The sequence below is a fragment of the Schistocerca nitens genome, chromosome 12, assembly GCF_023898315.1.
Source record: "Schistocerca nitens isolate TAMUIC-IGC-003100 chromosome 12, iqSchNite1.1, whole genome shotgun sequence".
Classification (NCBI taxonomy): domain Eukaryota; kingdom Metazoa; phylum Arthropoda; class Insecta; order Orthoptera; family Acrididae; genus Schistocerca; species Schistocerca nitens.
The window spans coordinates 90,643,536-90,665,351 of NC_064625.1; the positions used below are offsets into that span (position 1 = coordinate 90,643,536).

General features: G+C 37.5%; 1 protein-coding gene across 2 annotated transcripts in view; it reads left to right on the top strand.

The window, feature by feature from the left end:
* The window catches only part of LOC126215103 (oocyte zinc finger protein XlCOF6-like), a 147,959-nt gene that overhangs the window by 99,712 nt on the left and 26,431 nt on the right, over positions 1-21,816 (top strand). For both annotated transcript variants that reach the window (XM_049941754.1, XM_049941753.1), the window contains one exon: positions 6,098-6,150. In XM_049941754.1, the coding sequence (XP_049797711.1) occupies positions 6,098-6,150 (53 nt within the window). The remainder of the gene's footprint in view (positions 1-6,097; positions 6,151-21,816) is intronic.

Below are 21,816 nucleotides of genomic sequence, written 5' to 3' on the forward strand. Positions count from 1 at the left end.
CAAGCGCGGAAATGGGGTGTTTTGGGTGGGGGGCAAACTAAATATAAACAAATTTAGACGCCTTGCGTAGCTACAACGTGTAAGTGAAGACAGCCATGCATGAATACCCACCCACCTCCCCAGGGGTCGTAACCCCTGCAACCCATAGAAGATAAAGATGCTTCAGTAGCTGATTAGTGTTTTTTGTCTTTTTTAAAAAAAAAAATCTCACGGGATAGAACGAACAGATCAGAAAGATAAACATAATAAACTAAAACAGAAATTGGAGGAAACAGATAATTAAAATAAGTAATAGGTGTTTTTAAATTAAAAAAAAAATCTCACGAGATAGAACGAACAGATCAGAAAAGTAAATAAAATAAGATAAAACAGAACTGGAGACAGCCACACTCAAACCAAACTCCGCGCCGTCATGACGTCACACACGACAACACCCTTACGTCACGGGTCAAAGCCGACGCGTGGGATCGGACGCTTCTGTTGAGCCAATTTTTCTTATTGTCATCATTGTGTAGAGCATCATGATTATCAAAGGTATACTGTTTATTTTTGCATTTAACTGTGAGAAGAGATAGTCTTTCTGAACTGGATTTGAATTCTGTAATGTTACCCGCTAAATTTTTATTGAACATAGAAAGTGGAACCAAGTATTGGCATGTCTTTCGTGATTTTTATTGCTGGTTTACCCTTAAAAATTCTATGGTTTTTGGTTTCTGTAACATTTTCATCCAAAATCTTGTTTCTTGAAGTGCTAAAATTTGTATTTTATACATATCTAAGAGAATATCAAGTTCTTTTTGTTTACCAGTTTTTAGTAATGAGTTTACGTTCAAGGTGCCTGCAAATAATTTCCTTTTGAACTTGCGTTTGGAAGGATACCAAGGATGCTCCAACTCATCCTTAATGCAGATGTTGGGACTCCCCAGAACCCTAGGTCCTGATGCATTGCATAAAGCAATGGTGGATTCCTCTTTCGAGTTACCACCTGGGGTAGTGCTTTCTTATAGCAGACTTTCCATTCTGCAATTGAAATTGTACATTGTACATGGTAGAAAATAAATTCCGAGGTAAGATTGGATTGTTAGTCCGAAATGGTTATTTTTCATGGTTTCTCCATTAGGTTCTTCCGCTCTCTCTGCCGTTAGGAGTTAGGATTCCTCTACCGCCTTTGAGACCATTGACTGGGCTTCACCTGTAACCCTAGGCAGGGGCCCTCACAGGGTGCTACCATCCGGAGCCAGATGGACCCAGGTTTTTTTACGAGGTGTTACCCCTCCCCCTCCTCCTTCCTCATCGCTTGTGAGATGAGGCCCTGAGATTATTATTATTATTTCTTTACTTTCTCAGACGTTAAGTCTGGTTAAGAATGGAAAGTGACGCGGACCTTGATCAAGTGTCACTTCCTATTAACTGTACGGTATGTGTTATATTGCATTTAGGAACTTTCGGGTAATTGAACATGTATCAATAATTACGGATTTCTGTAGTTGTATATATATGTTTGGATGTAGCTGTATTGCATTGATGTACTGGTGGATATTGTGTGGTATGACTCCTGTAGTTGATACTATAATTGGTATGATGTCAACTTTATCCTGATGCCACATGTCTTTGATTTCCTCAGCCAGTTGGATGTATTTTTCAATTTTTTCTCCTGTTTTCTTTTGTATATTTGTTGTATTGGGTATGGATATTTCGATTAGTTGTGTTAATTTCTTCTTTTTATTGGTGAGTATGATGTCAGGTTTGTTATGTGGCGTTGTTTTATCTGTTATAATGGCTCTGTTCCAGTATAATTTGTATTCATCATTCTCCAGTACATTTTGTGGTGCATACTTGTATGTAGGAACTTGTTGTTTTAAAAGTTTATGTTGTAAGGCAAGCTGTTGATGTATTATTTTTGCGACATTGTCAAGTCTTCTGGGGTATTCTGTATTTGCTAGTATTGTACATCCGCTTGTGATGTGATCTACTGTTTCTATTTGTTGTTTACAAAGTCTGCATTTATCTGTTGTGGTATTGGGATCTTTAATAATATGCTTGCTGTAATACCTGGTGTTTATTGTTTGATCCTGTATTGCAATCATGAATCCTTCTGTCTCACTGTATATATTGCCTTTTCTTAGCCATGTGTTGGATGCGTCTTGATCGATGTGTGGCTGTGTTAGATGATACGGGTGCTTGCCATGAAGTGTTTTCTTTTTCCAATTTACTTTCTTTGCATCTGTTGATGTTATGTGATCTAAATGGTTGTAGAAGTGGTTATGAAATTGCAGTGATGTAGCCGATGTATTTATATGAGTGATTGCCTTGTGTATTTTGCTAGTTTCTGCTCGTTCTAGAAAGAATTTTCTTAAATTGTCTACCTGTCCATAATGTAGGTTTTTTATGTCGATAAATCCCCTTCCTCCTTCCTTTCTGCTTAATGTGAATCTTTCTGTTGCTGAATGTATGTGATGTATTCTATATTTGTGGCATTGTGATCGTGTAAGTGTATTGAGTGCTTCTAGGTCTGTGTTACTCCATTTCACTACTCCAAATGAGTAGGTCAATATTGGTATAGCATAAGTATTTATAGCTTTTGTCTTGTTTCTTGCTGTCAATTCTGTTTTCAGTATTTTTGTTAGTCTCTGTCTATATTTTTCTTTCAGTTCTTCTTTAATATTTGTATTATCTATTCCTATTTTTTGTCTGTATCCTAGATATTTATAGGCATCCGTTTTTTCCATCGCTTCTATGCAGTCGCTGTGGTTATCCAATATGTAATCTTCTTGTTTAGTGTGTTTTCCCTTGACTATGCTATTTTTCTTACATTTGTCTGTTCCAAAAGCCATACTTATATCATTGCTGAATACTTCTGTTATCTTTAGTAATTGGTTGAGTTGTTGATTTGTTGCTGCCAGTAGTTTTAGATCATCCATGTATAGCAAATGTGTGATTTTGTGTAGGTATGTTCCAGTAATATTGTATCCATAATTTGTATTATTTAGCATGTTGGATAGTGGGTTCAGAGCAAGGCAGAACCAGAAAGGACTTAATGAGTCTCCTTGGTATATTCCACGCTTAATCTGTATTGGCTGTGATGTGATATTATTTGAATTTGTTTGGATATTAAGTGTGGTTTTCCAATTTTTCATTACTATGTTTAGGAACTGTATCAATTTAGGATCTACTTTGTATATTTCCAATATTTGTAGTAACCAGGAGTGGGGTACACTATCAAAAGCTTTTTGGTAATCAATGTATGCGTAGTGTAGCGACCTTTGTTTAGTTTTAGCTTGATATGTCACCTCTGCATCTATTATCAGTTGCTCTTTACATCCTCGTGCTCCTTTGCAACAGCCTTTTTGTTCTTCATTTATAATTTTGTTCTGTGTTGTATGTGTCATTAATTTCTGTTTAATGACTGAAGTTAATATTTTGTATATTGTTGGTAGGCATGTTATGGGGCGATATTTAGCTGGGTTCGCTGTGTCTGCTTGATCTTTAGGTTTCAGATAAGTTATTCCATGTGTAAGTGTATCAGGGAATGTGTATGGGTCTGCAATGTAACTGTTAAAATAATTTAGTTAGATGTGAATGTGTTGAGGTGAACTTCTTTAACCAGAAATTTGCTATTTTATCATTTCCAGGGGCTTTCCAATTGTGAGTAGAATTAATAGCTTGGGTGACTGCATGTTGCAAAATTATCACTTCAGGCATTTGTGGTATCATCTTGTATGTGTCTGTTTCTGCTTGTATCCACCGTGCATGCCTGTTATGTTGTACCGGGTTTGACCATATGTTGCTCCAGAAGTGTTCCATGTCTGTTATGTTTGGTGGATTGTTTATTTTAATGTGTGTGTTGTCTATTGTCTGGTAAAATTTCTTTTGGTTTGTGTTGAATGTTTGGTTTTGTTTCCTTCTATTTTCACTTTTTTTTTGTATCTTCTGAGTCGTTTGGCTAATGCTTGTAATTTCTGCTTCTTTTCGGCTAATTGCTCTGTCGCTTCTCGTTGTGAGATTTTACCTAACCTTTTTCGTTTTTTTTCCGAGATTTCATTTCTTATAAATTGTGTTAGCTGTCCGATGTCTTTTCTCAGTTTTTCTATTCTGATCTGTAGCCTGTGTTGCCATGCTGGTTTTGTGGGTTTCTTCTGTGTGTTGGTTGGTTCTGATCTCTGTCTAGTGTGTATATTTAGTGTAGTGAGTGCTCCTATATAAACCAGTAGTTGTAACTCTTCCATAGTTGTGTTTTCATTTATTTTGTTGTGTATGATTGTGTTGATAGTTTTTATTGTTGTTTCGACTTGTGGGTTATTTGGTGGTCTATGCAAGAATGGTCTAATGTCTGTATTTGTGGTTGGTTGGTTGGTTTAAGGATGAAAGGGACCAAACTGCAGAGGTCGTCGGTCCCCTGTATTTGTGTCTTTGTATTCTATATATGTCAGCTGAAATTTTTCTTCTGTATCTAACATCTGTGTCACTTCGTGTTCTATTTGTGCTTGTTCTGGTGGCTGTCTTAAGATTTCGTTTTCCTCTGATTGTTTAATTGGTGCGTATTGTTCTTTGTTTGTTTGCTCTGGGATGTTTTGAGTCCATTACTGTATTTTCTTCTTCTTCTGATTGCACATTATTTTGTTCCAGTATTTGTTGTACTTGTTGTTTGATGTTTTCTAATTCTGACTGGGGTATCCTGTTATCTTTTATTATTACACGGATCTGATCAGCTAGTCGTTGTTCTGTTAAAAATTTTAATTCTGGGTATCTGGTAATAAATGTTGTGTATACTTGTGATCTGTATCCAGTTGTGTTGGTTCCTAGGTTTGTTACTTGGTAATAACAGAACATGAGGTGTCGATTAACTTCATCTGACCATCTCATCCTCTGTCTTTGTTTTCCTTCTAGGGTGGTTGCAGGAAGCATATCCTGCAAAACACCTCTATTTGGATTTAAATCATTTTCCAGTTGGCTAGCAGTGTCGTTACCATTGTGGGCGGGCATAGGGTTCAAGCGTCATCCCCGACCATGACGGCGCTTGTCCGAGGCTTCTTTAGTTCTGTCCTGAACCAACTAATCACACTAAAAGGGGGGTTAGCCCTATTAGTGGTTTGTTCTTTTCGTCGCCTTTTACGACTGGCAGAACATACCGGAGGCCTATTCTTTTCCCGGGCCTCCACGGGGTTTATTATTATTATTATTATTATTGTTGTTGTTATTAGTGACAGTGGTCATAAAAAAAAGGATTGGCAGCCCGAAGTCTTTCAGTTTCTGCCAGTTCAGAAGCAAGGAGTCCAGTAATCAAGTGATTTACAAACTAAGTATAGTACAGACATTTTAATTTGGTTGATTATAAATGGGGGTGAAGGTGTGGGTGGAGCAAGTGTCACCAGGGAGTGGAGTTTCGTACAAACTGTCTATCCTTAATCACAATGTAGACATGCACTCTTTTCTGGCAGGTAGTTGTGGTAGCATTTATACTTGTTATACCCAGAGAACGGCTTCATCATTCTGTAAGAGGAGGTCATTAGAAATATACAGCACTAGTTGTCTAATTCACTCGTTAGTTCCTAGTTTAATAAAATATCTACAAAACTAAATGTCATTTATTTTTTGTCATTTTAAAAATAAAAGTGCTCAACGAAAATTGTTTTCCATTGTAATGGCACAAATGATGATGTGGGGAGGGGGGCGGGAGGGTTTACTAGTTAATACATCATTGTACTCGTGGGGTGATTTGTCACCAAAAAGTTGGAAACCACTGACCTAGGAGAGGGGATGGCGATATGTCAGGCAACTGTATAACTTAATTTGGACATGTGGTTTTTGCCTATGCTGAAACTTACTATTATGCTATACAGTGCAACATACTCATCTTTTTTAACCCTCTCCACCTGTCTGTGTAAACTGAAAAAGAATTAACAATCATGTACATCCATCTATGTGCCCTTAATTTTTTTCTGTTATTCTTGTTTTGGCATTTTAGTTCTCCATGTTTTAACATTCAAAATTTGGTTCATAATTTTGCAAATATGGAGGCACCCTTTTGTATTACCTGCTTTGTCATTGCTTGGTAAGTTAAAGGTAACTGAATTTTAACTGACTTCTGTATTTTCAGAGACGCAGGAAGCATCATCACAAGGACCATTTGGCATTGAAGGCTGCTATAACGTAAGTGACTTGTTACCTTAATTTGTGTTTTCTATCTCTCCACTTGTCTGTGTGTGTGTGTGGGGGGGGGGGGGTGTTTTCACTAGAGATAAAAAAAACAGTTGCAAAAAATGAAACTGTGCAATATGGTTACATTTTGCATGCAAAATAGACAATAATATAGCTTGAATATAATAGAGGGAAACATTCCACTAGGGAAATATATATATAAAAAACAAAGATGCTGTGACTTACCAAACGAGAAAGTGCTGGTAGATAGACACAATAAAAAACACACAAACACACACAAATTTCAAGCTTTCGCAGTCCAAGGTTGCTTCATCAGGAAAGAGGGAAGGGGAGGGAAAGATGAAAGGATGTGGGTTTTAAGGGAGAGGGTAAGGAGTCTAAGGTAAGTCTTTCTGCTCCCGGGATTGGAATGACTCCTTACCCTCTTTCTTAAAACCCACATCCTTTCGTCTTTCCTTCCCCTTCCCTCTTTCCTGAAGCTTGAAATTTGTGTGTTTTTTATTGTGTCTATCTACCAGCACTTTCTCGTTTGGTAAGTCACAGCATCTTTGTTTTTTATACAATAATATAGTTTATAATACTTCCATATGCTGTTGATGTGTTTGCTTGTATTGCCTAGCAAGACTGGGTACACTGCATCCAAAACTGTGTGAAATGTTGTATGTATGTCCAAAGGACCGAATAAATGTTTGACATGGAAAAAAACTGGAGGTATTTGTGTATGTGTTGAGAAAAATACAATTGTCATTTAGAAACACATAAAAATAGAACGAATGCTAGATTTTGAAATCCAGGTCTCCTTCTGGCAGAAGATAAGAAAGAAACGGATAGTATATAAGGATGTAGGAAAAATCCCACATGGTTCTTGGGTGTGGAAGACTTGCTGGAGAGGAATACAAGAAAGTAGGTTGTTGGTACTCGACAAGGTTTGAAAACTTTAACTTAGAAGTGAAAGATAAGATACAATCCAAGTCTGAGTAAGGTTGAAGTAAATCAATGTTGTCTTCATTCTCCTGTTACCATAACTTCTCATATTCACATCTACATCTGTATTCGGCAAACCATCTTATAGTTTGTGACGGAGGATGTTTTTGATACCACTATTAATACCCATTTAAATGTTCCATTCACAAATGGCACTTGGGAAGAATAATTCCTTGTGAAGTTCAGCTTGAACTTAAATGTCTCTGGTTTTATCGTCTTGGTCATTTTTGCTGCTGTCCAAGTTCAGTTGTCACCTTGTTGTGTAACATGTTTTGTGACCTTTTTTCCATTGTTAAGATATGTCTCCACTCTTGCAACGGGAATCCCACTAATGCCATACTGATTTAATTTTCCTTCTATAATTTTATGATCTCCACAGTTAAAGGGCTTGGCAACAGGGTAAAGTTTGTTGTGTACTTTTGCCTGAGCTGAGTTTGTGTGATTGTACATTTCTTTCGAAATAGGAGAGCCTGTACAGAAGCCAAAATGAGCTGCTGTTAAGAGATTGTTGCCATAAAGGTGCTTCGATATTTTGTTGTAAGTTATGCTCTCAAATATTTCTTGAGAACACAGGAAGGATGGAGATGATTCTATAATTAAAGGTCCATTGCTTACTTGCACCTCATACATTTTGACTATCACCTGATTACCAAGTACACACAAGATTTTAGAATTTTGTCTGGAATACATCATAGCCAGAAGGGTTACTGCTTTTTAGTGACCTGGTGGTTTTTGTCACCACTTTAATAGGTGATTTGGAAGAACTGATGCCTGGTGGTAGAGTATGCAGTTCCTGTCCAAATAAATCTAGTATATATGTTTTTAATGGCCCTTTTGTTGTTTCTGTGATTTTAGTTTTTGTTATAAAGAATAAATTTAATTTAGTGGCCAATGACTTGAATTTAACATTTATCTGTCTCCGTGCTGTCATCAGGAAGCAGAATACCATTTGTGCTAACAGGTTTAATCTTTTCGTGTCTAATAATGCCCCCTATTGCTTTCTTCAGAGCTTTTTGAATTTTTTTGTGTGTAATGCATGTTTTTTGTAAATGCATAGATAAAAAAATATACTCACCAAGGAGCAGCAGGAGCACACATATAAAGATATTTAAATCTGCAAGGTTTCGGAGCCAATGGCTCCTTCTTCTGCCAGAAGGGATGAAGGGGAAGAAAGAGGGGTGAAGGAAAAGGACTGGTTGAGGGTTAGGAAATGAACAGAGTTTGGAAAAGTCAACCGGAACCCTAAGTCAGGGGAGACCTACTGAATGGAATGAGAAGGGAAGACTGATTGTTGGGGACTGCACCAGACTACATTTGAAAACCTGAGAGCTTATAGGTGGAAGATAGAGTAACACTGAAGACAGAGATTACTACCAAAACAATCATGCCTGAGTTAATAAGAGCAGAAAGGTAAGTGCATTTATGTAATACAAATGGGAGAGGGCAGGGAAAAATAGACAGGTTTGAAAATGAAAGATATAGTAAACTAAAAGGGGCTGAAAAAAGGAGTAGTTACTATGAGGAAAAACTGAGACCAAAGAAATAAACATAAAGTATGGCCAGATGGGTGGTGGGAACTAAGAACATGTATTGCCAGTTCCCACATTTGGAGTTCTGAGAAACTGGTGTCTGAGGGAATAATTCAGGTTGCATGTGTGTTGAAACAGGCACCAATGTCCCGACTATCGTGTCATAGAGCATGCTCTGTAACGCGATATTGTGTGTTGTTAGTATACATCCTCTGCCCATGACCATTCATTGTTACTAATAACTTGGTGGTAGTCATGCCAATGTAAATACCGAACAGTGTCTACATAAAAGTTGGCATACGACATGTGTCATTTCACAGGTGGCTTTACCAGTTAACAGGGCTCTTATATGCGGTAAGGGTGCATAGGGCAAGTCTTGCAGAAGGGGCGATCACAGGGATAAGAGCCATAAGCATGGAAATGGACGCAGAAGAAGCGTAGGGTCTGACAAAGATATTGGTCTGAGAGGCAGTGGTGAAGGCTGGGGCATGTTAAGAAGATTGGCCAAGGACCTTCCTCATGTCTCTACAACATGACCCTAATGTGTCCTCTGCAAAACTCCTGACTCTTCATTCCCTAAAAACTGACAACCCATCACTGTTCTCCTTGTAACAACCTGTGTATGCCTACTTTATCCTTAATCGAATGTCCATAAGACGAGACATTATTTATGTGTTATAATGTATGTTGATTTTATCTTTATCTGTCTGTATGTATTTAAACATGAAACCATTTGTACTTGAAAACCACATACGCTAAATAAATAAATAAATAATTGTTCTCCTAGTGGACAAGGGATCTACCACTGTGGTACTTTACTGACTCGAGTCAGTGCCAGCTGTCTGACACTTCTACGTACAGAATTTGCCATCAAGATCCTATCCCTGTGATTCCAATTGACCTCTAGTCCCTCCTTAAAGCCTCAAGCCCCTCACAAGGTCTAGCACCTCAATCCATAGAACTTCTTACCCAGCCCAAATTATGCCCCCCACACCTTTTACCTTCTTCCTAAGTTTGACGAACCCAATCAGCCTGGTCGTCACATTGTTTCTGGCTTCAAAGCACTCACTGAACTTGTATTTGCCTTAGTTGTATGCTGCTAGTATACACATGAAGCCTATAGTACAAAGGCATCCCTCCTATATTAAAGAAACCAATTAGTTCCTAGATAATTAGAAATCCATGCCCTTGCTGCTCCCACCACACACCTTGCTGGTCACCATTGATACTCCCTCCCTCTACACCTACACCCCTCTGCATATGATCTGTCTGCTGCTGAACATAATCTCAGTCAGCACCAATCTGAATCCAAACCTATGAAGTCCTTCCCGCTCACCTTAATCATCTATATTCTTACCAATAACTATTTTACCTTTGAGGGGCAGACATACAGACAGATCAGGGGCACAGCCAAAGGAACGAGGACGGCTCCTTCCTATGCTAACCTCTTCATGCTTCTCTTGGCGGGAACTTTCCTGAAATCCATACGCCTGCAATCTCTGCTTTGGTTTACTTACATCAATGACATCTTTGCCATGTAGACTCACAGTGAGGCCGACCTGTAAAAATTCTTGGAATCTCTAAAGACATTCTCTCAGTTAAATTTCACATGGTTCTTTTGGAATCCAATGCCACTTTCCTTGATGTTGGCATCATCTTCATTAAAAGTCAGGTACACACTTCTGTTCACATGAAACCTATTAACAAACAACAGTACTTACATTTTGACAGTTGCCATGCTTCCCATGTCAAATCAAAAATGGTTCAAATGGCTCTGAGCACTATGGGACTTAACATCTTAGGTCATCAGTCCTCTAGAACTTAGAACTACTTAAACCTAACTAACCTAAGCACATCACACACATCCATGCCCGAGGCAGGATTCGAACCTGCGACCGTAGCAGTCACGCAGTTCCGGACTGAAGCGCCTAGAACCGCACGGCCACAGCGGTCGGCCCATGTCAAATGTTCCCTTTTATACAGCCTTGGCATTCAAGGCAAACATATTTATTCATACAAGGGCTCTTTACAGCAGTACACCACCATTTTTACTGCAGCCTTCACTGGACATAGGTAGCCCACTCGCCTAGTTCAAAAGCAGATTTCCCAGGCAATCACATCTCATCCTGGTACTGCTGATTCCTCCAAAACACAACTTAGGGGTACATCTCTTGTCACTCAGTATTGTCCTGTTCTTGAATCTATTAATCAGTCACTTCAACAAGGCTATGACTTCCTAAATTCGTGCTCTTAAATGAGGTCCATTCTGTCTGACTGTTTGCCCTAGAATAGCTTTTGTTGCCGTCCACAGTGTCCTTGTCAGACCTTGTGCTCCTCATGCATCCATTTCCCTCCCGTACAGCTCCTATGTTTGTTACCCTCCCTGCTGTAAGACTTGCACTATGCCCTACCACCACCTATACCAGCCCTGTTTAATGGTGAAACATATATATATAAAAAGGATAGACATGTACGAAATGACCCGTCGTATACCAGCTGTTATGTAAACACTGTTTGGTGTTTTACATCAACATGACTACCACCAAGTTATTAGTAACGATGAATGGGCATAATCAGAGGATGTATACTGGCAGCACACAATATCCTGTTGCATGGAATGTTCTACAATATAACAGTCATGATCTCAGTGCCTGGTTCACCACACCTGGCACCTGAATTTTTCCCACAGATGCCAGTTTCTCAGAACATCACAGGTAAGAAGTGGTGTTACAACATGTCCTAGGTTCTCATCACCTACCTGACCTTAATTTACATTAATTCCTTTACCCTCAGCATTTCTTCACAGTAACTACTCCTTTTTTCTCTCCCTTTTAGTTTTCTATATATTTTGTTTTATCCACTCCCCACACCTACCCTATCACATATAGTGCACTTAGCTTTCCGGTTCTTGTTAACTCAGCGATGATGTTTTGGCAGTAATCTGTGTCTTGGGTATTATCCTGTCTTCAACCTTTAAGTTCTCAGGTTTTGAAATCTCATCTGGAGCTGTCCCCAACAAGTAGTCTTCCCTTCTCATCCTGTTCAGTAAGTCTCCCTTGACTTGGGGTTCTGGGCGACTTTACTGAACTCTCCCCATTTCCTAAAACTCACTAGTCGTTTTTCTTCAACCCTCCTCCTTCCCCTTGAACCCTTCTGCCAGAACAAGGACCCATTGGTTCCAAAAGCTTGCTAATTTGAATACCTTTGTATTTGTGTTTTCCTGCCACTGCTTGGTGAGTAATTTTTTTGTCTATCCAATTACATTATATTTTCAAAAATAGATTACTTTCTTTTATGTACATGGTTTTTGCCTTTTTGATGACACAATGATGAATTTTGTAACACTGCTGATAGTGCCCCTTCAAGTCTTGATTTGGCCTGCTGCTCTGCATTATGTAGAAAGCTCTTCCACAATTTCTGCACCACAGTTGTGGTACAACTACTATATATCTACAAAAAAATGTTATGTATTTAGTTTTGTGTGTGTTTGCTAATATAGTAGGGCAAAATAAAACGTAATCGTTTCAATTCAGGATAAAAGCAGCTAACCAATTGCACAAATTTTATTGCACTGACCGTGATTTTGATACCGACTAAGGGTATGAGGGCCATGTTCATCAGAAGAGTTACATTTACGTATAAACATTTTTTAATCAGCATAAGAAAATAACAGCCATCTCAAAAGTAACACAAGAAGTATTAAATGAAACAGGTATTACGTACATGCTTCCACAGTGTATGGAGAGATAATGAAACTATTTGAACTGAAATACTCAAGTCAAATAAGTAAAAGGTATCTTGTGAAGTCAACATTAAAATCGCAAGCATAGCAAGGCAGTAGGACTGATATCCATGTGAAAGGTTTGTCAGCTGATTACTCAGCTATGCAAAAACAGTGCGTTGTGCACCAACTATGGGGTGCAAACAACATAGAGCAGCACAAGATAAGAAAACAGTGAACTTCCAGTCTGTCCTACGTAATAAACAGGACAAGCTTCTCGTATTATTTTACAAACCCATGAATTATACAGAAGAGTATTCGATGATTTCAAATTTTTGTAAGCTGTTATTAGTGGAAAAAACTACTTTTGTATCCATATAATATCCATTTGTATACATCGGCATATGACGAACTCTGTTAGAAATGGCCCCTAAGTATGGTAATGAGTAAAATTTTTTACTTTCTTACTGTCATTATTAGCAGTATTGCCTAAAGTTATGATGCTGTTAGTTTTTGCTTCCGTGTTTCAGCCTTTTATAACATGTTTTTATGTCACGTGTTGTGTATCATTCAAAAATACATTTGCATGCACCAAGTCAGTCAGTCTTTGTGCTTCTCCCACCATCATGACAGCACTTGCCCGTCTCAGTCTCTGTATCAAATAACAACCTGCCAGACGTTCCCTTGGACTGAGGGCAGTCAGGCACGGGTGCCCGCCTCCTATGTGTGCAGAACATTGTGACACACAGACCGCAGCAGGTGCCTGCGAGCGCTAGCTGCTCCCTGTCCCTGTTTGATAGAACCTTTAATTGCTTAGATCTTACTCTAGCTACAATTAATGAAAATATCTTTTTTGACATTTTTCAAAAAGAAAATAGTACAGACCAAGTTTTACCCTCCATCTCAACACGTCCCCAATCTCCTAAAAAAAAGTCTTTCTTCCCTCAGCTGTTCATCAGGTTTTTTCAATATCTTTATCTCCAGAACAACTAGAAGTTGAAATGAATTTAATAAAAACTATAACAGTTGATAATAGTTATCAACATTCCATAGTAAATAATATTTTCTAATCAAAAAATAACAGCATGATAACTTTTGATAACTTTAGGCAATACTGCCAATAATGGCAATGTAAAAGCAAAAGATTTTGCTCAGCACCGTAACAAGGGACCATTTCCTACATAATTTGTCATCTGCTAGAAAAATTCACTTTTTCCACTAGTAACAGTTTACAGAAAAACTTAATTCACAATTTGAAATCACTGATTAATTGCACAATTTGTGTAATTCAGAGGTCTATAAAATAACCTGTGACACTTGTTCAGTTTATTACAGGCCAGAAGAGCTATCAGATATAAAGACAGTATTATGAAAAGGACAGATTGCCACTCACCATGTAGCAGAGATGTTGAGTTGCAGATAGGGACAACAAAAAGACTGTCAAACAAGTAAACTTTAGGCCAAAAAGAGATAAAGAGCATTTATTAAGAATGGAGAGTAATAATGTTTTTTAATTCATCCATTGCTGATAATTTACTTATTACAGTCCACAAACTAAAGGGAGTTGATGAATTTATTATTGCCCATAAAGATATTCTTCAAGAACTGGAAGTTTTTAAACTTATGTCTGTCAGTTGGCCTCATTCTTAATGCTAGTCCCAGCTTTTTGACATATTGTCTTTCTTTGGCCGAAGATCTTTATGCACAGTTACCAATCATTATTTTTCTCCTCTTTTAATTGTTTTTATTGTATTCCATGTCTATTATTCCTATTCTGTTAATTCTATTCATTTTAAGCACTTCAATGCTATCTACGCTAGACTATGAACTGCTGTTTTATTGTTGCAGCATGTCCTGTGTATTTCATTTATTATCTATTTCTATACTCCTGTTCTTAAGCTTGGTCTATTGTTATAACTATTCTCGTTTATAATATAACTGTTCCCTTAATTTGTACTGCTACACACTATTTGTGCCCCATAGGTGGCACGTACTGCACTGTTTTTATGTAATGGTGTAATCAGATGACAAAAACTTCAGCCTGTTGTCAGTCATAGTGGCTTGCTATGCTTGTGGTTTTAATGTTGACTTGCCGGCCAGAGTGGCCGTGCGGTTCTACGCGCTACAGTCTGGAGCCGAGCGACCGCTACGGTCGCAGGTTCGAATCCTGCCTCGGGCATGGATGTGTGTGATGTCCTTAGGTTAGTTAGGTTTAATTAGTTCTAAGTTCTGGGCAACTGATGACCTCAGAAGTTAAGTCGCATAGTGCTCAGAGCCATTTGAGCCATTTAATGTTGACTTAAGCACTTTAGCTCAAATTGTTTTATCATCTCCCTGTACAATGTGAACATATGTAAGTAATACCTGTTCTGTTTTTAATACTTCTTATGGTACTTGTGGTTTTTGAGACAGCTGTTATTTTTCTATCTTGATTAAAATAATTTAAACAATTATTACTCATTCTGATGAAGATAAATCAGTATAGAAACCAAGGCCAATGCAATAAAATTTCTGCAGCATGTTCGCTATTTTTATCCTTCATTAAAGCTTACAGTTGCTGAATGTCAACGAAGTTCAAGATAAAAATTTCAGATATCATTGATACAACTGTTCTGTTTGTTTAGTTGTCCATACAACTATCACAGTTTATTGTCATGCAGTGATTGGTTTTGACTATATTCTGCTGTCTTCTTCAGATCTACAAACAAGGGTAAAAAAGTTAGCAAGACCAACAAATTAACAACCACATTGTAAAATAAAAAGATCAAAAATAGCATACCAAGAGCTTCATACAACCTGAGGTGCATATGTTGTGATACAGTTTAAGATAACAAAAAAAAGACTATGTATGTAGATGGGAAAGAAGCCTGCATTACAAATTATGCCTCCTAACAATAAAACCATAAACTCATTCATTGTGTTGTTTCTTTTTACAAAATTTTACATAACATATAAAAAGAGAAAAACTAATGGAAATCAACCATATCTTTCTATACAGTGAATCAAAGGACATTTTGAAGAAATATGTCATAAGTTATTGCTAGCAATGAGTGTCGTGGGTAATATGTTAACGTGACTTATAAATTTTTCTCTAGAAGAGACAAACAGTAAGAAATCAAGATTTCAGCACAACCTATTTTACAAAACTGGTATAATCTATGGGACTGCATATAATAAGCATAGACTTTGTCAAACGAACTGCTGTAAGACAGTAGTGTTGATCCACCAGAAGTTACTACTTTCCACTGGGTGAATATATATTTATATTAAATTGGTGACATGTTTTCGTATTGTCTGCTTATTCTAAATAGACATTTTAGTGTTATGTTTAGCTGTTTCCTGCAGAACTCTCACTACCAGTGATTGATGACATGGTTTGTTAATCCTTTCTTTGATTTAATTTTATCAAAAGCAATTGCTCATATATGTTTGTAGTCCACAGTTTATATTATTTTACGTAACTGTACTGTAAGCAAACACTCACTGAATGCATAATGATATTTTGGTTCAACTGCCTTAGGCTAAAGTTTGTCTTGTACTTTTCATTCTTAAGAAACAGCATTATCTTTTTTATACAGTACCAATGAGAGTGATACCTTCAATAATTTTTATATAGCTAATTATAGTTCATTTCTTAGGCTTGCTTAGTTTGGTTATTCCTGGTTCAAAAAAGCAGTGTTCAGTTTGAAGGTTGGTTTGAGCAGCTAAGTGCTTTGTTTGGCATTGCATGGGGAGATGGTATGCATACACCTTCCTTTTACCTGCGCTCAGAGTTAACCACAGAGTTACAGGTAGGCCTACAGCACTATGCAGCATTTTTCAGACTAACAAATGTTGTCAAAGGCAAAATAAGTGATAGGAGACAGATATAAATCCATGGACTCACAGGGGATCAATCTACAGACATTTGGATCTGTAGTCTGGTGCTTAACGTTTGATCATGTTTATAGATTTGAGTGTGATGGCAGCTTTCTGTTGAAACTGGTCACTGTATACTTACAAACTGTATTTGTTATCCAACTGAATATAAGAAACCATAACAAAATAATGCATTTGTATTATTTTATGACTGAAAGCAGTATATTTTGTTATTTTCCAGGCACAGTATGGAGTCAGAATTTTATTCTAGAAGCAACAGATGGTTAAATGAAATACCAGAGACTACAAATACAAATGGTGAAGAATCAGAAAATGCTGATCACTTGTATAATTTGAAGGAAGAAGAAAACAAGAATATAAAGCATAAATACAAAGACAGTAAGAATATTATAGCAAGCACTGTGGCATCACGTGAAACACCAGTGACAGGAAACAGAGAAGAACTGGAAAGTAGTAACAATGAAAACAATATTCTGCACTCACAGAAAGACAATTTGCACCTGAAAGGGAAAAAATATAAGCACAAAGAGACTGAGGTTAATATTGGAGACAGTATGGCACCACATGAAATACCAGTGACTGCAAATGAAGACAAACCAGAAAGTAGTAATGAAAACAAATATCTTTGTGCAAAGAAAGACAGTTCACATCCAAGACAGAACAAGAATAAACACAAAGAGAGTAAGGTTAATACTGGAGACAGTAAGATGGCGTATGAAATACCAGTGACTGCAAATGGAGAAGAATCAGGAAGTAGTAATGAAGAAAGTAAGAATATGTGCAAAGATAGTTCACATCCGAAACAGAAAAAACATAAACACAAAGAGGCTGAGGTTAATACTGGAGACAATGTGGTGTCATATGAAATACCAGTGACTGCAAATGGAGAAGAACCAGGAAGTAGTAATGAAGAAAGTAAGAATCGGTGTATAAAGAAAGGCAGTTCACATACAAAATGGAAAAAGCGTAAACACAAAGAGACTGAGGTGAACACTGAAGACAATGTGGTGTCATATGAAATACCAGTGACTGCGAATGGAGAAGAACCAGGAAGTAGTACTGAAGAAGGTAAGAATCAGTGTACAAACAAAGGCAGTTCACATAGAAAGTGGAAAAAGCGTAAACACAAAGAGACTGAGGTTAACACTGAAGACGGTGTCGTGTCATATGAAATACCAGTGACTGCAAATGGAGAAGAACTAGAAAGTAGCAAAGAAGAAAACAAGAATTTGTGCGCAAAGGAGGACAGTTCACACCCGAAACGAAAAAAGCATAAACACAAAGAGACTGGGGGCAATAATGGAGACAGTATGGTATCATGTGAAATACCAGTGACTTCTAGTGGAGAAGATCCAGAAAGTAATAATAAAGAAAATGAGAAAAAGAAAGGCAAGTCACATTCGAAATGGAAAAAGCATAAACACAGAGAGACTGAGGATAATACTGGGGACAGTATGACAGCACGTGAAATACCAGTGAGTGCAGATGGAGAAGAACGAGGAAGTAGTAAAAAAGCAAACAAGAATCTGTGCATAAATAAATACAGTTCACATTCAAAATGGAAAAAGTATACACAAAAAGAGACTGAAGTTAATAATGGAGACAATGTGGTGTCATATGAAATACCAGTAACTGCAGATGGAGAAGAACCAGGAAGTAGTAATGAAGAAAGTAAGAATCGGTGCACAAACAAAGGCAGTTCACATACGAAACGGAAAAAGCGTAAACACAAAGAGACTGAGGTGAACACTGAAGACAATGTGGTGTCATATGACATACCAGTGACTGCGAATGGAGAAGAACCAGGAAGTAGTAATGAAGAAGGTAAGAATCAGTGTACAAAGAAAGGCAGTTCACATAGAAAGCGGAAAAAGCGTAAACACAAAGAGACTGAGGTTAACACTGAAGACAGTGTGGTGTCGTATGAAACACCAGTAACTGCAAATAGAGAAGAACCAGAAAGTAGTAAAGAAGGAAACAATAGTTTGTGCACAAAGAAAGGCGGTTCACACCTGAAACGAAAAAAGCATAAACACAAGGAGGGTAAGGGTAATACTGGAGAGAGTATAGCATCATGTGAAATGCCAGTGACTTCTATTGGAGAAGATCCAGAAAGTAATAATTTAGAAAATGAGAGAAAGAAAGACAAGTCACATTCAAAAAGGAAAAAGCATAAGCACAAAGAGACTGAGATTAATACTGGAGACAACATGGTGCCCTGTGAAATGCCAGTGACTTCTAGTGGAGAAGACCCAGAAGGTAATAATAAAGAAAATGAGGAAAAGAAAGGCAAGTCACTTTTGAAACGGAAAAGGGATAAACACAAAGAGACTGAGGTTAATATTGGAGACAGAATGGCAGCACATGAAATACCAGTGACTGCAAATGGAGAAGAACCAGAGAGTAGTAATGATGAAAACCAGAATCTGTGCACAAAGAAAGACAGCTCACATCCGAAACAGGAAAAGAAGAAATACAAAGAGACTAAGGTTAATACTGGAAACAGTATCTTGTCATATGAAAAACCAGTAACCTCTCATGGAGAACAAACAGACAATAATAATGATGAAAGTAAGAATCTGTGCACAAAGAGAGGCAATTTACATCTAAAACAGAAGAAGCAAAAACACGGAGAGACTGGTGCTAGTATTGGAGACAGTATGGAATCACATAAAATACTAGTGATTGTAGATGGAGAAGAACCAGAGAGTAGTAATGATGAAAACAAGAATATGCGCACAAAGAAAGACAGTTTACACCAGAAACGGAAAAAGAAGAAACACAAAGATACTGAAGTTATTGCTGGGCACAGCATAATCTCTTACAAAATACTAGCAATTGCGGATGGAGAAGCACTAGAAAGTAGTAATGAAGAAAATAAAAATCTGTGCACAAAGAAAGATAGTTCAAAACTGAAACAGGGAAAGAATAAACACAAAGAGAATAAGGTTAATACTGGAAACAGTATGGTCTTGTATGAAATACCAGTGAGTGCAAACGGAGAAGAAGAAAAAGGAAGTAATGAAGAAAACAAGAATCTGTGCTTAGAGAAACACAGTTCACATCCAAAACTAAAAAAGCATAAACCCAAAGAGACTGAGGTTAGTATTGGAGGCAGTATGGCATCACGTCAAATACCAGTGACTGCAAGTGGAGAAGAACCAGAAAGTAGTAATGAAGAAAACAAGAATGTGCACACTAAGAAACACAGTTCACAATTGAAACAGAAAAAGAATAAATGCAAAGAAAGCAAGATTAATACTGGAACCAGTATGGTCTCTTATGAAATACCAATGAGTGCAAACAGAGAAGAAGCAGAAAGTAGCAATGAAGAAAAAAAGAATCTGTGCTCAGAGAAATATAGTTCACATCCAGAATGGAAAAAGCATAAGCACAAAGAGACTAAGGCTAATATCGGAGACAGTATGTCATCACATAAAATTTCACTGACTGCGGATGGAGGAGAACCAGAGAACAGTAATGAAGAAAACAATAATCTGTGCACAAAGAAAGACAGTTCGCACCCAGAATGGAAAAAGAATAAACACAGAGACGCTGAGGTTAATACTGGAGACAGTATAGTGTCGTATGAAGTACCAGTGACTTCTAATGGAGAAAAAATAGAAAATGGTAAAGAAGAAAGTAAGAATGTGTGCACAAAGAGAGACAGTTCACATCTGAAATGGAAAAAGCATAAACACAAAGAGACCGGAGTTAATATTGGAGACAGTATGGTATCACATGAAATTCCAGTGACTGCAGATGGGAGAGAGTCAGAGAGTAGTAATGAAAAAAACAAAAGTCTGTGTACAAAGAAAGACAGTTCACACCTGAAAAGGAAAAAGAATAAACACAAAGACACCGAGGTTAATACTGTAGGCAGTACAGCATCACATGTAATATCAGTAACTTCCATTGGAAAAGAACCAGAAAGTAGTAATAAAGGAAGCAAGAATCTGTGCACAACAAAAGACAGCTCACACCCAAAACGGAGAAAGCATAAACACAAAGAAACTGAGGTTAATATAGGAGACAGAATGGCATTGCATGAAATACCAGTCGCTTCATGCGGAGGAGAACCGGAAAGTAGTAATGAAGAAAACAAGAATCTTTGCCCAAAGAAAGACAGTTCTCACCCGAAACAGAAAAGGAATAAGCGGAAAGAGACTGCAGTTAATATTGGAGACAGTATGATGTCGTCTGAAATACCAGTGACTGCAAAGGGGGAAGAACCAGAAAGTAGTAATGAAGTAAACAAGAATCAGTGCACACAGAAAGACAGTTTTCAATGGCAGCATAAAGAGCACAATGACAAAAAGGGTAAGATTAATACTAGAGACAGTGTGACATCATATGAATTGCCAGTGACCTCCAGTGGAGTAGAACAAGAAAGTAATAATGAAGAAAACCAGAATATCTGCACAGAGAACAACAGTTCACATATCAATGAGAAAAATGACAAAGAGAGTAAGATTATCTATTTGGCTCGATTATTGCAGAAATCTTCATTCATTACACAATCAGAGCAAGAGTTTGCTTGTCCCAAATGCTTGAAGCATTTTAATAACCGCAGCAACTTCGTAAGACATCTGCTTGTTCATAGGAAAGAGAAAGACTACACCTGTGCTGTATGTGAAAAAAGTTTCACATTGAAGCAGAGTTTACAATTACACATGCTTTGTCACATGAAGGAGAAGCAACATATATGTGCTGTGTGTTCAAGGCCTTTTACTGATGCAAACAATTTGAGGAGGCATATGCTGATACATAATAGGATAAAAGAATTTGTTTGTGATATTTGTTCAAAAGCATTTTCCCGTAAGCAACAACTTGGAGCTCATATATTGAGACATAAGGATGCGCAATCATTTTCATGTCCACATTGTTCAAAAACCTTTAATTACGAATACCGTTTGCGAACACACTTGCGTGCATGTAAAAAGTTAAATCCATTTATATGTCCTATTTGCTCGAAACAGTTTCCTCGCGTATACAATTTTAATAGGCATATGGGTACTCATGATTGATTGTACAAAGTCTGGTTTATGGGGAACACCATTTTTTTTAACAAAAATATTACAGAATGTACAGTTCCATTTGCAAATGCTTAGTGTGAAGCCTAATGTATTGAAAAGATTGGGTAATAAGTGTTTTATAATGGAAATTTAGCCTATCCTTTATTTTGTATTAGTGACAATAATCAGTTTTTGAAACTATATTATAAGTGTATGTATAAAAATCAACACGCCAAGCAGCAGCTGGAGGAAATACATATCACATATGAAAGTTAAGGAAATGTGCAAGCTGTCAGACAGTGGCTCCTTTTTCTGACAGAGTCGTTGAAGAGGAAGGATGAAGAAATGACTGGGGAGGTTAGCAAATGGGGAAGTTACCAAAAAATTACCCATAACCCTGGGTCAAGGGAGACTTAGCAGATGGTATGAGAAGGAAAACTGTGCCATTCAGCAAATCTCGCCTGATCCATGTTTCTGGTTGACTATTCCATAACTCTTCCCGTTTCCTAAACCTCACCAGTCATCTTCC